We start from the raw sequence: 20,458 nt of genomic DNA, 5'->3' as shown, positions 1-20,458 counted from the left end.
AAGCCAAGACCGCTCTGAGGAGTGCCTGGATCCCACCCACTTCCCACCCCCACGGCCCCAGGACCCGCCTCCCTCGCCCCAGCAGGCCCGGAAGTCACTGCGACAGGTAAGAGAACGGAACAGGAAGTCCCGCCCTCCTGGAACAGCGAACGGTAGCCCGTAAGGTTCATTCCAAGGCCAGCGCGTTCGCCGCGTGAATTGTTTCCTTGAGGGGGCGGGGTTCTACGACGCTTGAGCTCCAGCGGGCGAGGAGGCAGTGCGCCGCCAGTCTTCGGCACCGCGTCCTTCTTTCTCGGTTGTTGGGCTGCGTGCCTCTCCTCCAGTCGGCGCCGAAGGGAGCCTGGTTCTGGGCGGGCGGAGAGGTGGGCTTGCTGGCGGGGCTGGCGGGGCTGGCGGGGCGGGCCGGGGAGGGTATGGACCCCGGAGGTCGCTGACTTTCTGCGAGCCTCGGGCTCCTCTTCTGCAAGACGCAGCAGCACTCCGTGTCCTGCCTGGTGATTTTGCCCTCGTGCATTTATTTGTATAGCACTTTGGTTCGAACAGCAACCTCGTAAAATGGGCACCGCTCCCCTGTTTTACCGAAGGGGAAACAGGCTCGAGAGAATAAGTGAAGTGTCTTAAGTGGCAGACCGTGTGAGAGCCGTAATTCTAACTCCGGCTTTTTTTTTTTTTTTTTTTGCGGTACGCGGGCCTCTCACAGCTGTGGCCTCTCCCGTTGCGGAGCGCAGGCTCCGGACGCGCAGTCTCCGGACGCGCAGGCTCAGCGGCCATGGCTCACGGGCCCAGCCGCTCCGCGGCATGTGGGATCCTCCCGGACGGGGGAACAAACCTGCGTCCCCTTCATCGGCAGGCGGACTCTCAACCACTGCGCCCCCAGGGAAGCCCCTAACTCCGGCTTTCTGAGACCAAGCTGCCACTCCAGCAATGGAGCAAATTACCTGGTGTAAGGGATAAGCGTCAAACGCGAGTGCTCTTACGATACCGTTAATGTAATAGAACTGATTGGTTTCAGTCACATCGTTAAAAAGCGGAGGCATAACTTTAAAAAAAGAGGGGTTTGGAGGGAACAACAGTATTTTTTCTTTGGCTAACCTTCTCTCGAATTACAAGTTCCTTGCTAATATCACATGTTTTGGTTGGCAGCTTGAGCCCACTAGGAATGGCAGCCCCATCTATGAAAGAAAGGCAGGCTTGCTGGGGAGCCCGGGATGAGTATTGGAAGTGTTTAGATGAGAACACAGAGGACGCTTCTCGGTGCAAGAAGTTAAGAAGCTCATTTGAATCAAGCTGTCCCCAACAGTGGGTAAGTCACACTGGGACGTGTTTCTGTTTGCTGTCAAAATACATAGAGCTTACGGTGAGTGGTGGGCTATGAAATGAGGCACCGTTTGAGGCATGTCAAATGAGCGGTTTCCGTGAGCAGCAGAGAAAACCTTGTCTCGTAATCCAGGCTTGTTTTATGTACGTAGCAGGCACACCTTTGGAAAACGTCACCTGACACTTTAAAGATGATTGAAAAGCAAAACATACGCACACTAACCAAAAAATTCCAGCCTTCTAAATTGGTAGATTTCTCCTGGATCTTCTGAGGGGATAGTATTTACTCTTGGGCAAGAGTTGGCAAATTCATTGGCCTGGAGCTGCTATCAGAAATAAAGCATTCCCAGTTGCCCGCCCCAAATCGTATGGTCATATACCCAAAATGTAAATACAAAGGAGTTTAGAAAGTGGAAGAAACTAAATGATCACATGGTGGATTCTGCCACCAGCTGCTCCAAGTGCCTCGCCGACATGGGCTCTTGCTCTGTATTGCCAGTCCTTAGAATGGGAGGGGTTGGAAAAGGGAACTAACATCACTGGGCTCAGTAAGTGCCCCGGTGTGAGTGCCTGATGCTCCTTCATCAGTACCCTTTGAGATGGGTGGTGTTGCCGTCAATTTCCAGAGGAGGCGACTGAAGCCCAGAGCATTGAAATAACTTGCTTTTTCACTATTGGGGCTGGAGAATGGGATGCTCGGAATTGAGATTACGGCAGGGCTGTGTTTGTTGGTAAGGACGAGGCCTAGGCTTTGATCCTGGCAGTAAGGTAGGTTGGAGGACAAGATCATTGAAGAAAGAGGCCAAGGACCTGAGAGGCCAGGGTCTGGCAGGATCAACCACTTGGATACTGAACCACCCAAGAGTTATGACATGAACATTGTTAGAGAAACTGACAGTAACCTACAAAGTTATAGATTACGCCAACAAAGAAGGGAGCAGTAGAGCAAAGCAATCAGAATAACTGCTGCCGCATCTGACAGTGACAGCTGTGCTCCCAGGGAAAACCGTTTTCATCTGCAGACTATTCTTAGTCTGTAACTGAGCTCCCTTTCCCAGCCTGCGCCCTCAGCCCTTTGCTCCCTTTTCACCCGTGCTCTCTACTCAGGAGTCGTACCCAGTGGCCATAGAATAAAAGCAAACGATATTTACAGAGATTTGTGTGAGAAGGTGGGGAAGGAGACAGGGAGAAGTGATGGGAGTGTTCTCTGAGTGCATTCTGTGTGAGAAATTGTGTTTTCATTAGCTTTAATTTTCATTCAGTTTTGTGAGGTACTATTGTATCTCTTTTATGTAATAGAAACTAAGGCTCAGAAAGGTGAAATGATTTGTTCAAGATCGGCTAACCAGCAAAGTAGTAGAGAGGGGATTTGAAAGTAGGTCTCTCTGATTGCAAAGTTTGGATTCTTCTACTTAGCTGAAGCCACAGCCAGAGAATAAAGGTAAAAATAAAAGCCCCAAATAGAGATTCACAATGAATACTTCCATGATAAAACACTAAAAATAAAAATTTCTTACATAATAAATATGCCATAAAACTGTGCTGTCACAAAACCAAATTACTCTTCTCTGCCCCTTTGCTTATCCCTTTTATAGCGCTCATCAGTCGGCCTTGCATAATGGCCCGATTTAAAGCCTCCTATTGGTTCGCAACTTAGGAAGAAGCAGGGATCACGTCTGTCATTGTAACATCATCCAACGCAGGCTTCCACAAATAGAGCAACCGGACAGCCAAGATACTTGATCCTAACATCAATTTCAGATACTGTCTTTTCCCTGTGAACCTTTGAAATGTCTCAGAAATTCCAGTATTTTGGCATTCATGCTACTATCCTGCATCTCATCTAATGGCTTAGAGGACACTAGCATTATACATACACAGTGCTTCTCAATAATTGCTTGTTGGTTTATTGGCCTTTTGGACATTAGCCTCTTCGAGGTGCCACATGTCGAGGGTCCTCAGCTGTTAATTGAATGGAAAAGACTATGGAGCAGAGCTTTTCAAGTAGAGAGTACGGTGTATGCAAAGGCATGGAAGCGAGATGCATGAGAAATCAGCACATTCAGGAAATGGGGTATCTCTGGACGGGTAGCATTTCAGGGACTGGTGGTAAACCCAGAAGATAGACAGGTGGGCAGAGATTAAGCCATGAATGACCTGATTTGTCTTACTGAGGAGTTCGGATGTTGACCTTGAAGGCAATAGGGATACCTTGAAAGACCTTTAAACAAGCAGTGCCGTGATCAAATTGGAATTTCAAAAAGATTATTCTGGGCAGTGGTGTGATGGATGGATGAAGGAGGGTAGAGAAACCAGTTAAAGAGCTATTAAAACAATCCAAGTACGGAATGATGTGGGCCTGTACTGTCGCGATCAAGAGGGGGAAAGAGATCGGAGCATTTGGGTGGACGGTGACGCGGTCACTGAAATAGGTGACGGGGGAAGAAACATGTCTGGAGAGGAGCTGAGTTCTGGACAAGTTGGGACTGAAGTATAAGTAGGACCACTAAATGGCATTGTCATTTAGGCAGTTGGAGATGTGACAAGAGATGCAAAGATCTGTTGATTTGCCACAAAAACGTTAAGAGCATTCCCCACTTCTTCATCTGGTGCCCTTTCCATATAGCACCCGTCCCAGCTCAGTCAGCCTAAGGACACCAGGGGCGTGGAGTCTGACAGTGAGATTTATTAACGTGCTCTAACCAGGGAGCCCCACGCACTGGAGCTGCTGTGGGCGTTTCACCAGCCAAGGGAAAGGAGCTGTCAGAGGGTTTGGGGAAGGGTGGAGCTTAGGTGAAACTGAAATGAAGTGGTGCTCTGATGGGCTCAGAGCAAAGCAGGGCTGTGTATAAGCAGGTCGTCAACTCTGGACTGAGAAGTGGACCCAGGGTCTTATTTTCCACAAAGATAAATGCTTCCATGTCGGCATGCTCAGAAATCCTTATGTGAAGTCCTGCACCTGAGTTGAAAATCAAGACTGCTTCTTTTTGTCAAAGTGCCTATCAGATCCCCCCCAGGCAAAAGTGGGGTGTTTCATTCTTTTTTTTTTTTTTTTTTTAATTCTTGGTTTATTTATTTATTTATTTTTGGCTGTGTTGGGTCTTCATTTCTGTGCGAGGGCTTTCTCTAGTTGTGGCAAGTGAGGGGGGGGCACTCTTCATCGCGGTGCGCGGGCCTCTCCTCCCCTGTTGCGGAGCACAGGCTCCAGACGCGCAGGCTCAGTAGTTGTGGCTCACAGGCCTAGTTGCTCCGCGGCATGTGGGATCTTCCCAGACCAGGGCTCGAACCCGTGCCCCCTGCATTAAGCAGACAGATTCTCAACCACTGCGCCACCAGGGAAGCCCCTGGGTGTTTCATTCTTACCGAAAGAACTTCAAAGGGCAAATTTCTGATAGTTTGATTTTAGAGAACAGAGTTTCTTGGTGAATAAGAAAGCAGTAGGGACTTCCCTGGTGGCGCAGTGGTTAAGAATCCACCTGCCAGTGCAGGGGACACAGGTTCCAGCCCTGGTCCGGGAAGATCCCACATGCCGCGGACCAACTAAGCCCGTGTGCCACAACTACTGAGCCTGCGCTCTACAGTCCACAAGCCACAACTACTGAGCCTGCGTGCCGCAGCTCCTAAAGCCCGCACGCCTAGAGCCTGTGCTCCACAACAAGAGAAGTCACCGCAATGAGAAGCCCGTGCACCGCAACAAAGAGTAGCCCCTGCTCGCTGCAGCTAGAGAAAGCCCGCGCGCAGCAACGAACACCCAACACAGCCCCCCACCCCCAAAAAAAAGCATTAGTCACTCAAAGGGGTCTCTTAGGACAGTGTCTGGCTGCGGTGTGTCCTACAGAGGAACGTGAACTTTGTAGCTGGCTTTACCTGAGTCTCTTATCCCAGCTTGAGACAGGGCAGGCACAGTTTTACATTCTTAACTCAGGCTCTACTGAAATATTTAAGAATTAAATCCTAAGAAAAGCTTTTCTGTTCTGACAGTGAAAACGTGTGTGGTATCATGCCTTTGTCTTGTCTGCAAAGCAGCTCAGGTGCAGATGCTATGGGGATTTGCTGGTTGGCCTTGATTTTCTACTTCTGTGATTTTACGGTTTCAGGATATGGGGCCTTAAGATACTCCAAATTCCCTATGGCAAGAGGAGGATGAAATAGAAATAATAAAATGAAATATTTAGTGTATTAAAGTTTTACCATCAGTTTACTTATTCATAGTTCATGAATATAATTTTTAACTATGTGTCTGTCTCCTTAAATGTATGTTCCGGATAAGATAGACTTAATACAAATATGATGGCTGGTGAATTGAAAAACTTGTTGAACTTACAGTGGACAGGAAAAACTTGTACAATGTCTTTAAATCATGAAGTCTTTTTTTTTTCTTAACATCTTTATTGGAGTATAATTGCTTTACAATGGTGTGTTAGTTTCTGCTTTACAACAAAATGAATCAGTTATATATATATACATGTTCCCATATCTCTTCCCTCTTGCGTCTCCCTCCCTCCCACCCTCCCTATCCCACCCCTCTAGGTGGTCACAAAGCACCGAGCTTATCTCTCTGTGCTATGCGGCTGCTTCCCACTACCTCTCTGCCTTACCTTTGGTAGCACATATATGTCCATGCCTCTCTCTCGCTTTGTCACAGCTTACCCTTCCCCCTCCCCATATCCTCAAGTCCATTCTCTAGTAGGTCTGTGTCTTTATTCCTGTCTTACCCCTAGGTTCTTCATGACTTATTTTCCTTAAATTCCATATATATGTGTTAGCGTACGGTATTTGTCTCTCTCTTTCTGACTTACTTCACTCTGTATGACAGAATCTAGGTCTATCCACCACATTACAAATAGCTCAATTTCATTACTATTTACGGCTGAGTAATATTCCATTGTATATATATGCCACATCTTCTTTATCCATTCATCCGATGATGGACACTTAGGGTGTTTCCATCTCCGGGCTATTGTAAATAGAGCTGCAATAAATATTTTGGTACATGACTCTTTTTGAATTTTGGTTTTCTCATGGTATATGCCCAGTAGTGGGATTGCTGGGTCATATGGTAGTTCTATTTGTAGTTTTTTAAGGAACCTCCATCCTGTTCTCCACAGTGGCTGTATCAATATACATTCCCACCGACAGTGTAAGAGGGTTCCCTTTTCTCCACACCCTCTCCAGCATTTATTGTTTCTAGATTTTTTGATGATGGCCATTCTGACTGGTGTGAGATGATATCTCATTGTAGTTTTGATTTGCATTTCTCTAATGATTAGTGATGTTGAGCATTCTTTCATGTGTTTGTTGGCAGTCTGTATATCTTCTTTGGAGAAATGTCTATTTAGGTCTTCTGCCCATTTTTGGATTGGGTTGTTTGTTTTTCTGCTGTTGAGCTGCATGAGCTGCTTGTAAATTTTTGAGATTAATCCTTTGTCAGTTGCTTCATTTGCAAATATTTTCTCCCATTCTGAGGGTTGTCTTTTGGTCTTGTTTATGGTTTCCTTTGCTGTGCAAAAGCTTTGAAGTTTCGTTAGGTCCCATTTGTTGATTTTTGTTTTTATTTCCATTACTCTCGGAGGTGGGTCAGAAAGGATGTTGCTGTGCTTTATGTCATAGAGTGTCCTGCCTATGTTTTCCTCTAAGAGTTTGATAGTTTCTGGCCTTACATTTAGGCCTTTAATCCATTTTGAGCTTATTTTTGTGTATGGTGTTAGGGAGTGATCTAATCTCATACTTTTACATGTATCTGTCCAGTTTTCCCAGCACCCCTTATTGAAGAGGCTGTCCTTTCTCCAGTGTACATTCCTGCCACCTTATCAAAGATAAGGTGTCCATATGTGCGTGGGTTTATCTCTGGGCTTTCTATCCTGTTCCATTGATCTATCTTTCTGTTTTTGTGCCAGTACCATACTGTTGATTACTGTAGCTTTGTAGTATAGTCTGAAGTCAGGGAGCCTGATTCCTCCAGCTCCTTTTTTCGTTCTCAAGGTTGCTTTGGCTATTCGGGGTCTTTTGTGTTTCCATACAAATTGCGAAATTTTTTGTTCTAGTTCTGTGAAAAATGCCAGTGGTAGTTGGATAGGGATTGCATTGAATCTATAGATGGCTTTGCATAGTAGAGTCATTTTCACAATGTTGATTCTTCCAATCCAAGAACATGGTATATCTCTCCATCTATTTGTATCATCTTTAATTTCTTTCTTCAGTGTCTTATAATTTCCTGCATACAGGTCTTTTGTCTCCTTAGGTAGGTTTATTCCTAGATATTTTATTCTTTTTGTTGCAATGGTAAATGGGAGTGTTTTCTTGAGTTCACTTTCAGATTTTTCATCATTAGTATATAGGAATGCCAGAGATTTCTGTGCCTTAATTTTGTATCCTGCTACGTTACCAAATTCATTGCTAGGCTCTAGTAGTTTTCTGGTGGCATCTTTAGGATTTTCTATGTATAGTATCGTGTCATCTGCAAACAGTGACAGCTTTACGTCTTCTCTTCCGATTTGGATTCCTTTTATTTCCTTTTCTTCTCTGATTGCTGTGGCTAAAACTTCCAAAACTATGTTGAAAAAGAGTGGTGAGAGTGGGCAACCTTGTCTTGTTCGTGATCTTAGTGGAAATGCTTTCAGTTTTTCACCATTGAGGATGATGTTGGCTGTGGGCTTGTCATATATGGCCTTTATTATGTTGAGGAAAGTTCCCTCTGTGCCTCCTTTCTGCAGGGTTTTTATCACAAATGGGTGTTGAATTTTGTCAAAAGCTTTCTCTGCATCTATTGAGATGATCATATGGTTTTTCTCCTTCAATTTGTTAATATGGTTTATCACATTGATAGATTTGCGTATATTGAAGAATCCTTGCATTCCGGGAATAAACCCCACTTGATCATGGTGTATGGTCCTTTTAATGTGCTGTTAGATTCTGTTTGCTAGTATTTTGTTGACGATTTTTGCATCTATGTTCATCAGTGATATTGGCCTGTAGTTTTCTTTCTTTGTGACATCCTTGTCTGGTTTTGGTATCAAGGTGCACGGTGGCCTCGCAGAAGGAATTTGGGAGTGTTCCTCCCTCTGCTATATTTTGGAAGAGTTTGAGAAGGACAGGTGTTAGCTCTTCTCTAAATGTTTGATAGAATTCACCTGTGAAGCCACCTGGTCCTGGGCTTTTGTTTGTTGGAAGATTTGTAATCACAGTTTCAATTTCAGTGCTTGTGATTGGTCTGTTCATATTTTCTGTTTCTTCCTGATTCAGTCTTGGTAGGTTGTGCATTTCTAAGAATTTGTCCATTTCTTCCAGATTGTCCATTTTATTGGCATAGAGTTGCTTGTAGTAATCTGTCATGATCTTTTGTATTTCTGCAGTGTCAGTTGTTACTTCTCCTTTTTCATTTCTAATTCTATTGATTTGAGTCTTCTCGCTTTTTTTCTTGATGAGTCTGGCTAGTGGGTTATCTATTTTGTTTATCTTCTCAAAGAACCAGCTTTTAGTTTTATTGATCTTTGCTATTGTTTCCTTCATTTCTTTTTCATTTATTTCTGATCTGATTTTTATGATTTCTTTCCTTCTGCTAAATTTGGTTTTTTTTTTGGTTCTTTCTCTAACTGCTTGAGGTGCAAGGTTAGGTTGTTTATTCGAGATGCTTCCTGTTTCTTAAGGCAGGGTTGTATTGCTATAAACTTCCCTCTTAGAACTGCTTTTGCTGCATCCCATAGATTTTGGGTCGTCGTGTCTCCATTGTCATTTGTTTGTAGGTATTTTTTAATTTCCTCTTTGATTTCTTCCGTGATCACTTGGTTATTAATAAGTAGTGTATTGTTTAGCCTCCATGTGTTTGTATTTTTTACAGATCTTTTCCTGTAATTGATATCTAGTCTCATAGCGTTGTGGTCGGAAAAGATACTTGATATAATTTCGATTTTCTTAAATTTACCAAGACTTGATTTGTGACCCAAGATATGATCGATCTGTCCTGGAGAATGTTCCGTGAGCACTATAGAAAAATGTGTATTCTGTTGTTTTTGGATGTAATGTCCTATAAATATCAATTAAGTCCATCTTGTTTAATGTATCATTTAAAGCTTGTGTTTCCTTATTTATTTTCATTTTGGATGATCTGTCCATTGGTGAAAGTGGGGTGTTAAAGTCCCCTAGTATGAATGTGTTACTGTCGATTTCCCCTTTTATGGCTGTTAGTATTTGCCTTATGTATTGAGGTGCTCCTACGTTGGGTGCATAAATACTTACAATTGTTATATCTTCTTCTTGGATCGATCCCTTGATCATTATGTAGTGTCCTTCTTTGTCTCTTCTAATAGTCTTTATTTTGAAGTCTATTTTGTCTGTTATGAGAATTGCTACTCCAGCTTTCTTTTGGTTTCCATTTGCATGCAATATCTTTTTCCATCCCCTTACTTTCAGTCTGTATGTGTCTCTAGGTCTGAAGTGGGTCTCTTGTAGACAGCAAATATGTGGGTCTTGTTTTTGTATCCATTCAGCCAATCTGTGTCTTTTGGTGGGAGCGTTTAGTCCATTTACATTTAAGGTAATTATCGATATGTATGTTCCTGTTGCCATTTTCTTAACTGTTTTGGGTTCGTTATTGTAGGTCTTTTCCTTCTCTTGTGTTTCTTGCCTAGAGAGGTTCCTTTAGCCGTTGTTATAGAGCTGGTTTGGAAGTGCTGAACTCTCTCAGCTTTTTCTTGTCTGTAAAGGTTTTAATTTCTCCATCAAATCTGAATGAGATCCTTGCTGGGTAGAGTAATCTTGGTTGCAGGTTTTCCTCCTTCATCACTTTAAATATGTCCTGCCAGTCCCTTCTGGCTTGCAGAGTTTCTGCCGAAAGATCAGCTGTTAACCTTATGGGGATTCCCTGGTGTGTTATTTGTTGTTTTTCCCTTGCTGCTTTTAATGTTTTCTTTGTATTTAATTTTTTTTAACATCTTTATTGGGGTATAATTGCTTTACAATGGTGTGTTAGTTTCTGCTTTATACCAAAGTGAATCAGTTATACATACACATATGTTCTCATATCTCTTCCCTCTTGCGTCTCCCTCCCTCCCACCCTCCCTATCCCACCCCTCCAGGCGGTCACAAAGCACCGAGCCGATATCCCTGTGCCATGCGGCTGCTTCCCACTAGCTATCTACCTTACGTTTGTTAGTGTATATATGTCCATGCCTCTCTCTCTCTCGCCCTGTCACAGCTCACCCTTCCCCCTCCCCATATCCTCAAGTCCGTTCTCCAGTATGTCTGTGTCTTTATTCCTGTCTTACCCCTAGGTTCTTCATGACATTTTTTTTAAATTCCATATATATGTGTTAGCATACGGTATTTGTCTTTTTCTTTCTGACTTACTTCACTCTGTATGACAGACTCTAGGTCTATCCACCTCATGCCAAATAGCTCAATTTCTTTTCTTTTTATGGCTGAGTAATAGTTCATTGTATATATGTGCCACATCTTCTTTATCCATTCATCCGATGATGGACACTTAGGTTGTTTCCATCTCCGGGCTATTGTAAATAGAGCTGCAGTGAACATTTTGGTACATGACTCTTTTTGAATTTTGGTTTTCTCAGGGTATATGCCCAGTAGTGGGATTGCTGGGTCATATGGTAGTTCTATTTGTAGTTTTTTAAGGAACCTCCATACTGTTCTCCATAGTGGCTGAACCAATTCACATTCCCACCAGCAGTGCAAGAGTGTTCCCTTTTCTCCACACCCTCTCCAGCAAGTATTGTTTCTAGATTTTTTCTTTTTTTTTTCCCATTATATATATTTTTTTATTTTTTATTTCATTTTAACATCTTTATTGGAGTATAATTGCTTTACAATGGTATGTTAGTTTCAGCTTCACAACAAAATGAATCAGTTATATATATACATATGTTCCCATATCTCTTCCCGCTTGTGTCTCCTTCCCTCCCACCCTCCGTATCCCACCCCTCCAGGCGGTCACAAAGCACCGAGCTGATCTCCCTGTGCTATGCGGCTGCTTCCCACTAGCTATCTACCTTACGTTTGTTATTGCGTATATGTCCGTGCCTCTCTCTCGCTTTGTCACCGTTTACCCTTTCCCCTCCCCATAGCCTCAAGTCCATTCTCTAGTAGTAAGTCTGTGTCTTTATTCCTGTTTCACCCCTAGGTTTTTCATGACATTTTTTTTTCTTAAATTCCATATATATGTGTTAGCATACGGTATTAGTCTCTCTCTTTCTGACTTACTTCACTCTGTATGACAGACTCTAGGTCTATCCACCACATTACAAATAGCTCAATTTCGTTTCTTTTTATGGCTGAGTAATATTTCATTGTATATATATGCCACATCTTCTTTATCCATTCATCCGATGATGGACACTTAGGGTGTTTCCATCTCTGGGCTATTGTAAATAGAGCTGCAATGAACATTTTGGTACATGACTCTTTTTGAATTATGGTTTTCTCAGGGTATATGCCCAGTAGTGGGATTGCTGGGTCATATGGTAGTTCTATTTGTAGTTTTTTAAGGAACCTCCATCCTGTTCTCCACAGTGGCTGTATCAATATACATTCCCACCAACAGTGTAAGAGGGTTTCCCTTTTCTCCACACCCTCTCCAGCATTTATTGTTTCTAGATTTTTTGATGATGGCCATTCTGACTGGTGTGAGATGATATCTCACTGTAGTTTTGATTTGCATTTCTCTAATGATTAGTGATGTTGAGCATTCTTTCATGTGTTTGTTGGCAGTCTGTATATCTTCTTTGGAGAAATGTCTATTTAGGTCTTCTGCCCATTTTTGGATTGGGTTGTTTGTTTTTCTGCTGTTGAGCTGCATGAGCTGCTTGTAAATTTTTGAGATTAATCCTTTGTCAGTTGCTTCATTTGCAAATATTTTCTCCCATTCTGAGGGTTGTCTTTTGGTCTTGTTTATGGTTTCCTTTGCTGTGCAAAAGCTTTGAAGTTTCGTTAGGTCCCATTTGTTGATTTTTGTTTTTATTTCCATTACTCTCGGAGGTGGGTCAGAAAGGATGTTGCTGTGCTTTATGTCATAGAGTGTCCTGCCTATGTTTTCCTCTAAGAGTTTGATAGTTTCTGGCCTTACATTTAGGCCTTTAATCCATTTTGAGCTTATTTTTGTGTATGGTGTTAGGGAGTGATCTAATCTCATACTTTTACATGTATCTGTCCAGTTTTCCCAGCACCCCTTATTGAAGAGGCTGTCCTTTCTCCAGTGTACATTCCTGCCACCTTATCAAAGATAAGGTGTCCATATGTGCGTGGGTTTATCTCTGGGCTTTCTATCCTGTTCCATTGATCTATCTTTCTGTTTTTGTGCCAGTACCATACTGTTGATTACTGTAGCTTTGTAGTATAGTCTGAAGTCAGGGAGCCTGATTCCTCCAGCTCCTTTTTTCGTTCTCAAGGTTGCTTTGGCTATTCGGGGTCTTTTGTGTTTCCATACAAATTGCGAAATTTTTTGTTCTAGTTCTGTGAAAAATGCCAGTGGTAGTTGGATAGGGATTGCATTGAATCTATAGATTGCTTTGCATAGTAGAGTCATTTTCACAATGTTGATTCTTCCAATCCAAGAACATGGTATATATCTCTCCATCTATTTGTATCATCTTTAATTTCTTTCTTCAGTGTCTTATAATTTCCTGCATACAGGTCTTTTGTCTCCTTAGGTAGGTTTATTCCTAGATATTTTATTCTTTTTGTTGCAATGGTAAATGGGAGTGTTTTCTTGAGTTCACTTTCAGATTTTTCATCATTAGTATATAGGAATGCCAGAGATTTCTGTGCCTTAATTTTGTATCCTGCTACGTTACCAAATTCATTGCTAGGCTCTAGTAGTTTTCTGGTGGCATCTTTAGGATTTTCTATGTATAGTATCGTGTCATCTGCAAACAGTGACAGCTTTACGTCTTCTCTTCCGATTTGGATTCCTTTTATTTCCTTTTCTTCTCTGATTGCTGTGGCTAAAACTTCCAAAACTATGTTGAAAAAGAGTGGTGAGAGTGGGCAACCTTGTCTTGTTCGTGATCTTAGTGGAAATGCTTTCAGTTTTTCACCATTGAGGATGATGTTGGCTGTGGGCTTGTCATATATGGCCTTTATTATGTTGAGGAAAGTTCCCTCTGTGCCTCCTTTCTGCAGGGTTTTTATCACAAATGGGTGTTGAATTTTGTCAAAAGCTTTCTCTGCATCTATTGAGATGATCATATGGTTTTTCTCCTTCAATTTGTTAATATGGTTTATCACATTGATAGATTTGCGTATATTGAAGAATCCTTGCATTCCGGGAATAAACCCCACTTGATCATGGTGTATGGTCCTTTTAATGTGCTGTTAGATTCTGTTTGCTAGTATTTTGTTGACGATTTTTGCATCTATGTTCATCAGTGATATTGGCCTGTAGTTTTCTTTCTTTGTGACATCCTTGTCTGGTTTTGGTATCAAGGTGCACGGTGGCCTCGCAGAAGGAATTTGGGAGTGTTCCTCCCTCTGCTATATTTTGGAAGAGTTTGAGAAGGACAGGTGTTAGCTCTTCTCTAAATGTTTGATAGAATTCACCTGTGAAGCCACCTGGTCCTGGGCTTTTGTTTGTTGGAAGATTTGTAATCACAGTTTCAATTTCAGTGCTTGTGATTGGTCTGTTCATATTTTCTGTTTCTTCCTGATTCAGTCTTGGTAGGTTGTGCATTTCTAAGAATTTGTCCATTTCTTCCAGATTGTCCATTTTATTGGCATAGAGTTGCTTGTAGTAATCTGTCATGATCTTTTGTATTTCTGCAGTGTCAGTTGTTACTTCTCCTTTTTCATTTCTAATTCTATTGATTTGAGTCTTCTCGCTTTTTTTCTTGATGAGTCTGGCTAGTGGGTTATCTATTTTGTTTATCTTCTCAAAGAACCAGCTTTTAGTTTTATTGATCTTTGCTATTGTTTCCTTCATTTCTTTTTCATTTATTTCTGATCTGATTTTTATGATTTCTTTCCTTCTGCTAAATTTGGTTTTTTTTTTGGTTCTTTCTCTAACTGCTTGAGGTGCAAGGTTAGGTTGTTTATTCGAGATGCTTCCTGTTTCTTAAGGCAGGGTTGTATTGCTATAAACTTCCCTCTTAGAACTGCTTTTGCTGCATCCCATAGATTTTGGGTCGTCGTGTCTCCATTGTCATTTGTTTGTAGGTATTTTTTAATTTCCTCTTTGATTTCTTCCGTGATCACTTGGTTATTAATAAGTAGTGTATTGTTTAGCCTCCATGTGTTTGTATTTTTTACAGATCTTTTCCTGTAATTGATATCTAGTCTCATAGCGTTGTGGTCGGAAAAGATACTTGATATAATTTCGATTTTCTTAAATTTACCAAGACTTGATTTGTGACCCAAGATATGATCGATCTGTCCTGGAGAATGTTCCGTGAGCACTATAGAAAAATGTGTATTCTGTTGTTTTTGGATGTAATGTCCTATAAATATCAATTAAGTCCATCTTGTTTAATGTATCATTTAAAGCTTGTGTTTCCTTATTTATTTTCATTTTGGATGATCTGTCCATTGGTGAAAGTGGGGTGTTAAAGTCCCCTAGTATGAATGTGTTACTGTCGATTTCCCCTTTTATGGCTGTTAGTATTTGCCTTATGTATTGAGGTGCTCCTACGTTGGGTGCATAAATACTTACAATTGTTATATCTTCTTCTTGGATCGATCCCTTGATCATTATGTAGTGTCCTTCTTTGTCTCTTCTAATAGTCTTTATTTTGAAGTCTATTTTGTCTGTTATGAGAATTGCTACTCCAGCTTTCTTTTGGTTTCCATTTGCATGCAATATCTTTTTCCATCCCCTTACTTTCAGTCTGTATGTGTCTCTAGGTCTGAAGTGGGTCTCTTGTAGACAGCAAATATGTGGGTCTTGTTTTTGTATCCATTCAGCCAATCTGTGTCTTTTGGTGGGAGCGTTTAGTCCATTTACATTTAAGGTAATTATCGATATGTATGTTCCTGTTGCCATTTTCTTAACTGTTTTGGGTTCGTTATTGTAGGTCTTTTCCTTCTCTTGTGTTTCTTGCCTAGAGAGGTTCCTTTAGCCGTTGTTATAGAGCTGGTTTGGAAGTGCTGAACTCTCTCAGCTTTTTCTTGTCTGTAAAGGTTTTAATTTCTCCATCAAATCTGAATGAGATCCTTGCTGGGTAGAGTAATCTTGGTTGCAGGTTTTCCTCCTTCATCACTTTAAATATGTCCTGCCAGTCCCTTCTGGCTTGCAGAGTTTCTGCCGAAAGATCAGCTGTTAACCTTATGGGGATTCCCTGGTGTGTTATTTGTTGTTTTTCCCTTGCTGCTTTTAATGTTTTCTTTGTATTTAATTTTTTTTAACATCTTTATTGGGGTATAATTGCTTTACAATGGTGTGTTAGTTTCTGCTTTATACCAAAGTGAATCAGTTATACATACACATATGTTCTCATATCTCTTCCCTCTTGCGTCTCCCTCCCTCCCACCCTCCCTATCCCACCCCTCCAGGCGGTCACAAAGCACCGAGCCGATATCCCTGTGCCATGCGGCTGCTTCCCACTAGCTATCTACCTTACGTTTGTTAGTGTATATATGTCCATGCCTCTCTCTCTCTCGCCCTGTCACAGCTCACCCTTCCCCCTCCCCATATCCTCAAGTCCGTTCTCCAGTATGTCTGTGTCTTTATTCCTGTCTTACCCCTAGGTTCTTCATGACATTTTTTTTAAATTCCATATATATGTGTTAGCATACGGTATTTGTCTTTTTCTTTCTGACTTACTTCACTCTGTATGACAGACTCTAGGTCTATCCACCTCATGCCAAATAGCTCAATTTCTTTTCTTTTTATGGCTGAGTAATAGTTCATTGTATATATGTGCCACATCTTCTTTATCCATTCATCCGATGATGGACACTTAGGTTGTTTCCATCTCCGGGCTATTGTAAATAGAGCTGCAGTGAACATTTTGGTACATGACTCTTTTTGAATTTTGGTTTTCTCAGGGTATATGCCCAGTAGTGGGATTGCTGGGTCATATGGTAGTTCTATTTGTAGTTTTTTAAGGAACCTCCATACTGTTCTCCATAGTGGCTGAACCAATTCACATTCCCACCAGCAGTGCAAGAGTGTTCCCTTTTCTCCACACCCTCTCCAGCAAGTATTGTTTCTAGATTTTTTCTTTTTTTTTTCCCATTATATATATTTTTTTATTTTTTATTTCATTTTAACATCTTTATTGGAGTATAATTGCTTTACAATGGTATGTTAGTTTCAGCTTCACAACAAAATGAATCAGTTATATATATACATATGTTCCCATATCTCTTCCCGCTTGTGTCTCCTTCCCTCCCACCCTCCGTATCCCACCCCTCCAGGCGGTCACAAAGCACCGAGCTGATCTCCCTGTGCTATGCGGCTGCTTCCCACTAGCTATCTACCTTACGTTTGTTATTGCGTATATGTCCGTGCCTCTCTCTCGCTTTGTCACCGTTTACCCTTTCCCCTCCCCATAGCCTCAAGTCCATTCTCTAGTAGTAAGTCTGTGTCTTTATTCCTGTTTCACCCCTAGGTTTTTCATGACATTTTTTTTTCTTAAATTCCATATATATGTGTTAGCATACGGTATTAGTCTCTCTCTTTCTGACTTACTTCACTCTGTATGACAGACTCTAGGTCTATCCACCACATTACAAATAGCTCAATTTCGTTTCTTTTTATGGCTGAGTAATATTTCATTGTATATATATGCCACATCTTCTTTATCCATTCATCCGATGATGGACACTTAGGGTGTTTCCATCTCTGGGCTATTGTAAATAGAGCTGCAATGAACATTTTGGTACATGACTCTTTTTGAATTATGGTTTTCTCAGGGTATATGCCCAGTAGTGGGATTGCTGGGTCATATGGTAGTTCTATTTGTAGTTTTTTAAGGAACCTCCATCCTGTTCTCCACAGTGGCTGTATCAATATACATTCCCACCGACAGTGTAAGAGGGTTTCCCTTTTCTCCACACCCTCTCCAGCATTTATTGTTTCTAGATTTTTTGATGATGGCCATTCTGACTGGTGTGAGATGATATCTCACTGTAGTTTTGATTTGCATTTCTCTAATGATTAGTGATGTTGAGCATTCTTTCATGTGTTTGTTGGCAGTCTGTATATCTTCTTTGGAGAAATGTCTATTTAGGTCTTCTGCCCATTTTTGGATTGGGTTGTTTGTTTTTCTGCTGTTGAGCTGCATGAGCTGCTTGTAAATTTTTGAGATTAATCCTTTGTCAGTTGCTTCATTTGCAAATATTTTCTCCCATTCTGAGGGTTGTCTTTTGGTCTTGTTTATGGTTTCCTTTGCTGTGCAAAAGCTTTGAAGTTTCGTTAGGTCCCATTTGTTGATTTTTGTTTTTATTTCCATTACTCTCGGAGGTGGGTCAGAAAGGATGTTGCTGTGCTTTATGTCATAGAGTGTCCTGCCTATGTTTTCCTCTAAGAGTTTGATAGTTTCTGGCCTTACATTTAGGCCTTTAATCCATTTTGAGCTTATTTTTGTGTATGGTGTTAGGGAGTGATCTAATCTCATACTTTTACATGTATCTGTCCAGTTTTCCCAGCACCCCTTATTGAAGAGGCTGTCCTTTCTCCAGTGTACATTCCTGCCACCTTATCAAAGATAAGGTGTCCATATGTGCGTGGGTTTATCTCTGGGCTTTCTATCCTGTTCCATTGATCTATCTTTCTGTTTTTGTGCCAGTACCATACTGTTGATTACTGTAGCTTTGTAGTATAGTCTGAAGTCAGGGAGCCTGATTCCTCCAGCTCCTTTTTTCGTTCTCAAGGTTGCTTTGGCTATTCGGGGTCTTTTGTGTTTCCATACAAATTGCGAAATTTTTTGTTCTAGTTCTGTGAAAAATGCCAGTGGTAGTTGGATAGGGATTGCATTGAATCTATAGATTGCTTTGCATAGTAGAGTCATTTTCACAATGTTGATTCTTCCAATCCAAGAACATGGTATATATCTCTCCATCTATTTGTATCATCTTTAATTTCTTTCTTCAGTGTCTTATAATTTCCTGCATACAGGTCTTTTGTCTCCTTAGGTAGGTTTATTCCTAGATATTTTATTCTTTTTGTTGCAATGGTAAATGGGAGTGTTTTCTTGAGTTCACTTTCAGATTTTTCATCATTAGTATATAGGAATGCCAGAGATTTCTGTGCCTTAATTTTGTATCCTGCTACGTTACCAAATTCATTGCTAGGCTCTAGTAGTTTTCTGGTGGCATCTTTAGGATTTTCTATGTATAGTATCGTGTCATCTGCAAACAGTGACAGCTTTACGTCTTCTCTTCCGATTTGGATTCCTTTTATTTCCTTTTCTTCTCTGATTGCTGTGGCTAAAACTTCCAAAACTATGTTGAAAAAGAGTGGTGAGAGTGGGCAACCTTGTCTTGTTCGTGATCTTAGTGGAAATGCTTTCAGTTTTTCACCATTGAGGATGATGTTGGCTGTGGGCTTGTCATATATGGCCTTTATTATGTTGAGGAAAGTTCCCTCTGTGCCTCCTTTCTGCAGGGTTTTTATCACAAATGGGTGTTGAATTTTGTCAAAAGCTTTCTCTGCATCTATTGAGATGATCATATGGTTTTTCTCCTTCAATTTGTTAATATGGTTTATCACATTGATAGATTTGCGTATATTGAAGAATCCTTGCATTCCGGGAATAAACCCCACTTGATCATGGTGTATGGTCCTTTTAATGTGCTGTTAGATTCTGTTTGCTAGTATTTTGTTGACGATTTTTGCATCTATGTTCATCAGTGATATTGGCCTGTAGTTTTCTTTCTTTGTGACATCCTTGTCTGGTTTTGGTATCAAGGTGCACGGTGGCCTCGCAGAAGGAATTTGGGAGTGTTCCTCCCTCTGCTATATTTTGGAAGAGTTTGAGAAGGACAGGTGTTAGCTCTTCTCTAAATGTTTGATAGAATTCACCTGTGAAGCCACCTGGTCCTGGGCTTTTGTTTGTTGGAAGATTTGTAATCACAGTTTCAATTTCAGTGCTTGTGATTGGTCTGTTCATATTTTCTGTTTCTTCCTGATTCAGTCTTGGTAGGTTGTGCATTTCTAAGAATTTGTCCATTTCTTCCAGATTGTCCATTTTATTGGCATAGAGTTGCTTGTAGTAATCTGTCATGATCTTTTGTATTTCTGCAGTGTCAGTTGTTACTTCTCCTTTTTCATTTCTAATTCTATTGATTTGAGTCTTCTCGCTTTTTTTCTTGATGAGTCTGGCTAGTGGGTTATCTATTTTGTTTATCTTCTCAAAGAACCAGCTTTTAGTTTTATTGATCTTTGCTATTGTTTCCTTCATTTCTTTTTCATTTATTTCTGATCTGATTTTTATGATTTCTTTCCTTCTGCTAAATTTGGTTTTTTTTTTGGTTCTTTCTCTAACTGCTTGAGGTGCAAGGTTAGGTTGTTTATTCGAGATGCTTCCTGTTTCTTAAGGCAGGGTTGTATTGCTATAAACTTCCCTCTTAGAACTGCTTTTGCTGCATCCCATAGATTTTGGGTCGTCGTGTCTCCATTGTCATTTGTTTGTAGGTATTTTTTAATTTCCTCTTTGATTTCTTCCGTGATCACTTGGTTATTAATAAGTAGTGTATTGTTTAGCCTCCATGTGTTTGTATTTTTTACAGATCTTTTCCTGTAATTGATATCTAGTCTCATAGCGTTGTGGTCGGAAAAGATACTTGATATAATTTCGATTTTCTTAAATTTACCAAGACTTGATTTGTGACCCAAGATATGATCGATCTGTCCTGGAGAATGTTCCGTGAGCACTATAGAAAAATGTGTATTCTGTTGTTTTTGGATGTAATGTCCTATAAATATCAATTAAGTCCATCTTGTTTAATGTATCATTTAAAGCTTGTGTTTCCTTATTTATTTTCATTTTGGATGATCTGTCCATTGGTGAAAGTGGGGTGTTAAAGTCCCCTAGTATGAATGTGTTACTGTCGATTTCCCCTTTTATGGCTGTTAGTATTTGCCTTATGTATTGAGGTGCTCCTACGTTGGGTGCATAAATACTTACAATTGTTATATCTTCTTCTTGGATCGATCCCTTGATCATTATGTAGTGTCCTTCTTTGTCTCTTCTAA

General features: G+C 40.9%; 1 protein-coding gene across 1 annotated transcript in view; it reads left to right on the top strand.

The window, feature by feature from the left end:
- Positions 1 to 211: 211 nt before the first annotated feature.
- Positions 212 to 20,458, top strand: part of COA6 (cytochrome c oxidase assembly factor 6) — an 81,195-nt gene continuing 60,948 nt past the window's right edge. Inside the window, exons 1-2 of the mRNA XM_060033498.2 lie at positions 212 to 362; positions 1,144 to 1,303. Coding sequence (XP_059889481.2) covers positions 1,160 to 1,303 — 144 coding nt within the window. The 5' untranslated portion in view covers positions 212 to 362; positions 1,144 to 1,159. The remainder of the gene's footprint in view (positions 363 to 1,143; positions 1,304 to 20,458) is intronic.

The sequence above is a fragment of the Delphinus delphis genome, chromosome 16 (genome assembly GCF_949987515.2).
Source record: "Delphinus delphis chromosome 16, mDelDel1.2, whole genome shotgun sequence".
NCBI classification, from domain to species: domain Eukaryota; kingdom Metazoa; phylum Chordata; class Mammalia; order Artiodactyla; family Delphinidae; genus Delphinus; species Delphinus delphis.
Note: the sequence above shows the minus strand (reverse complement) of the source record. Positions and strands in the feature narration are given on the sequence as shown.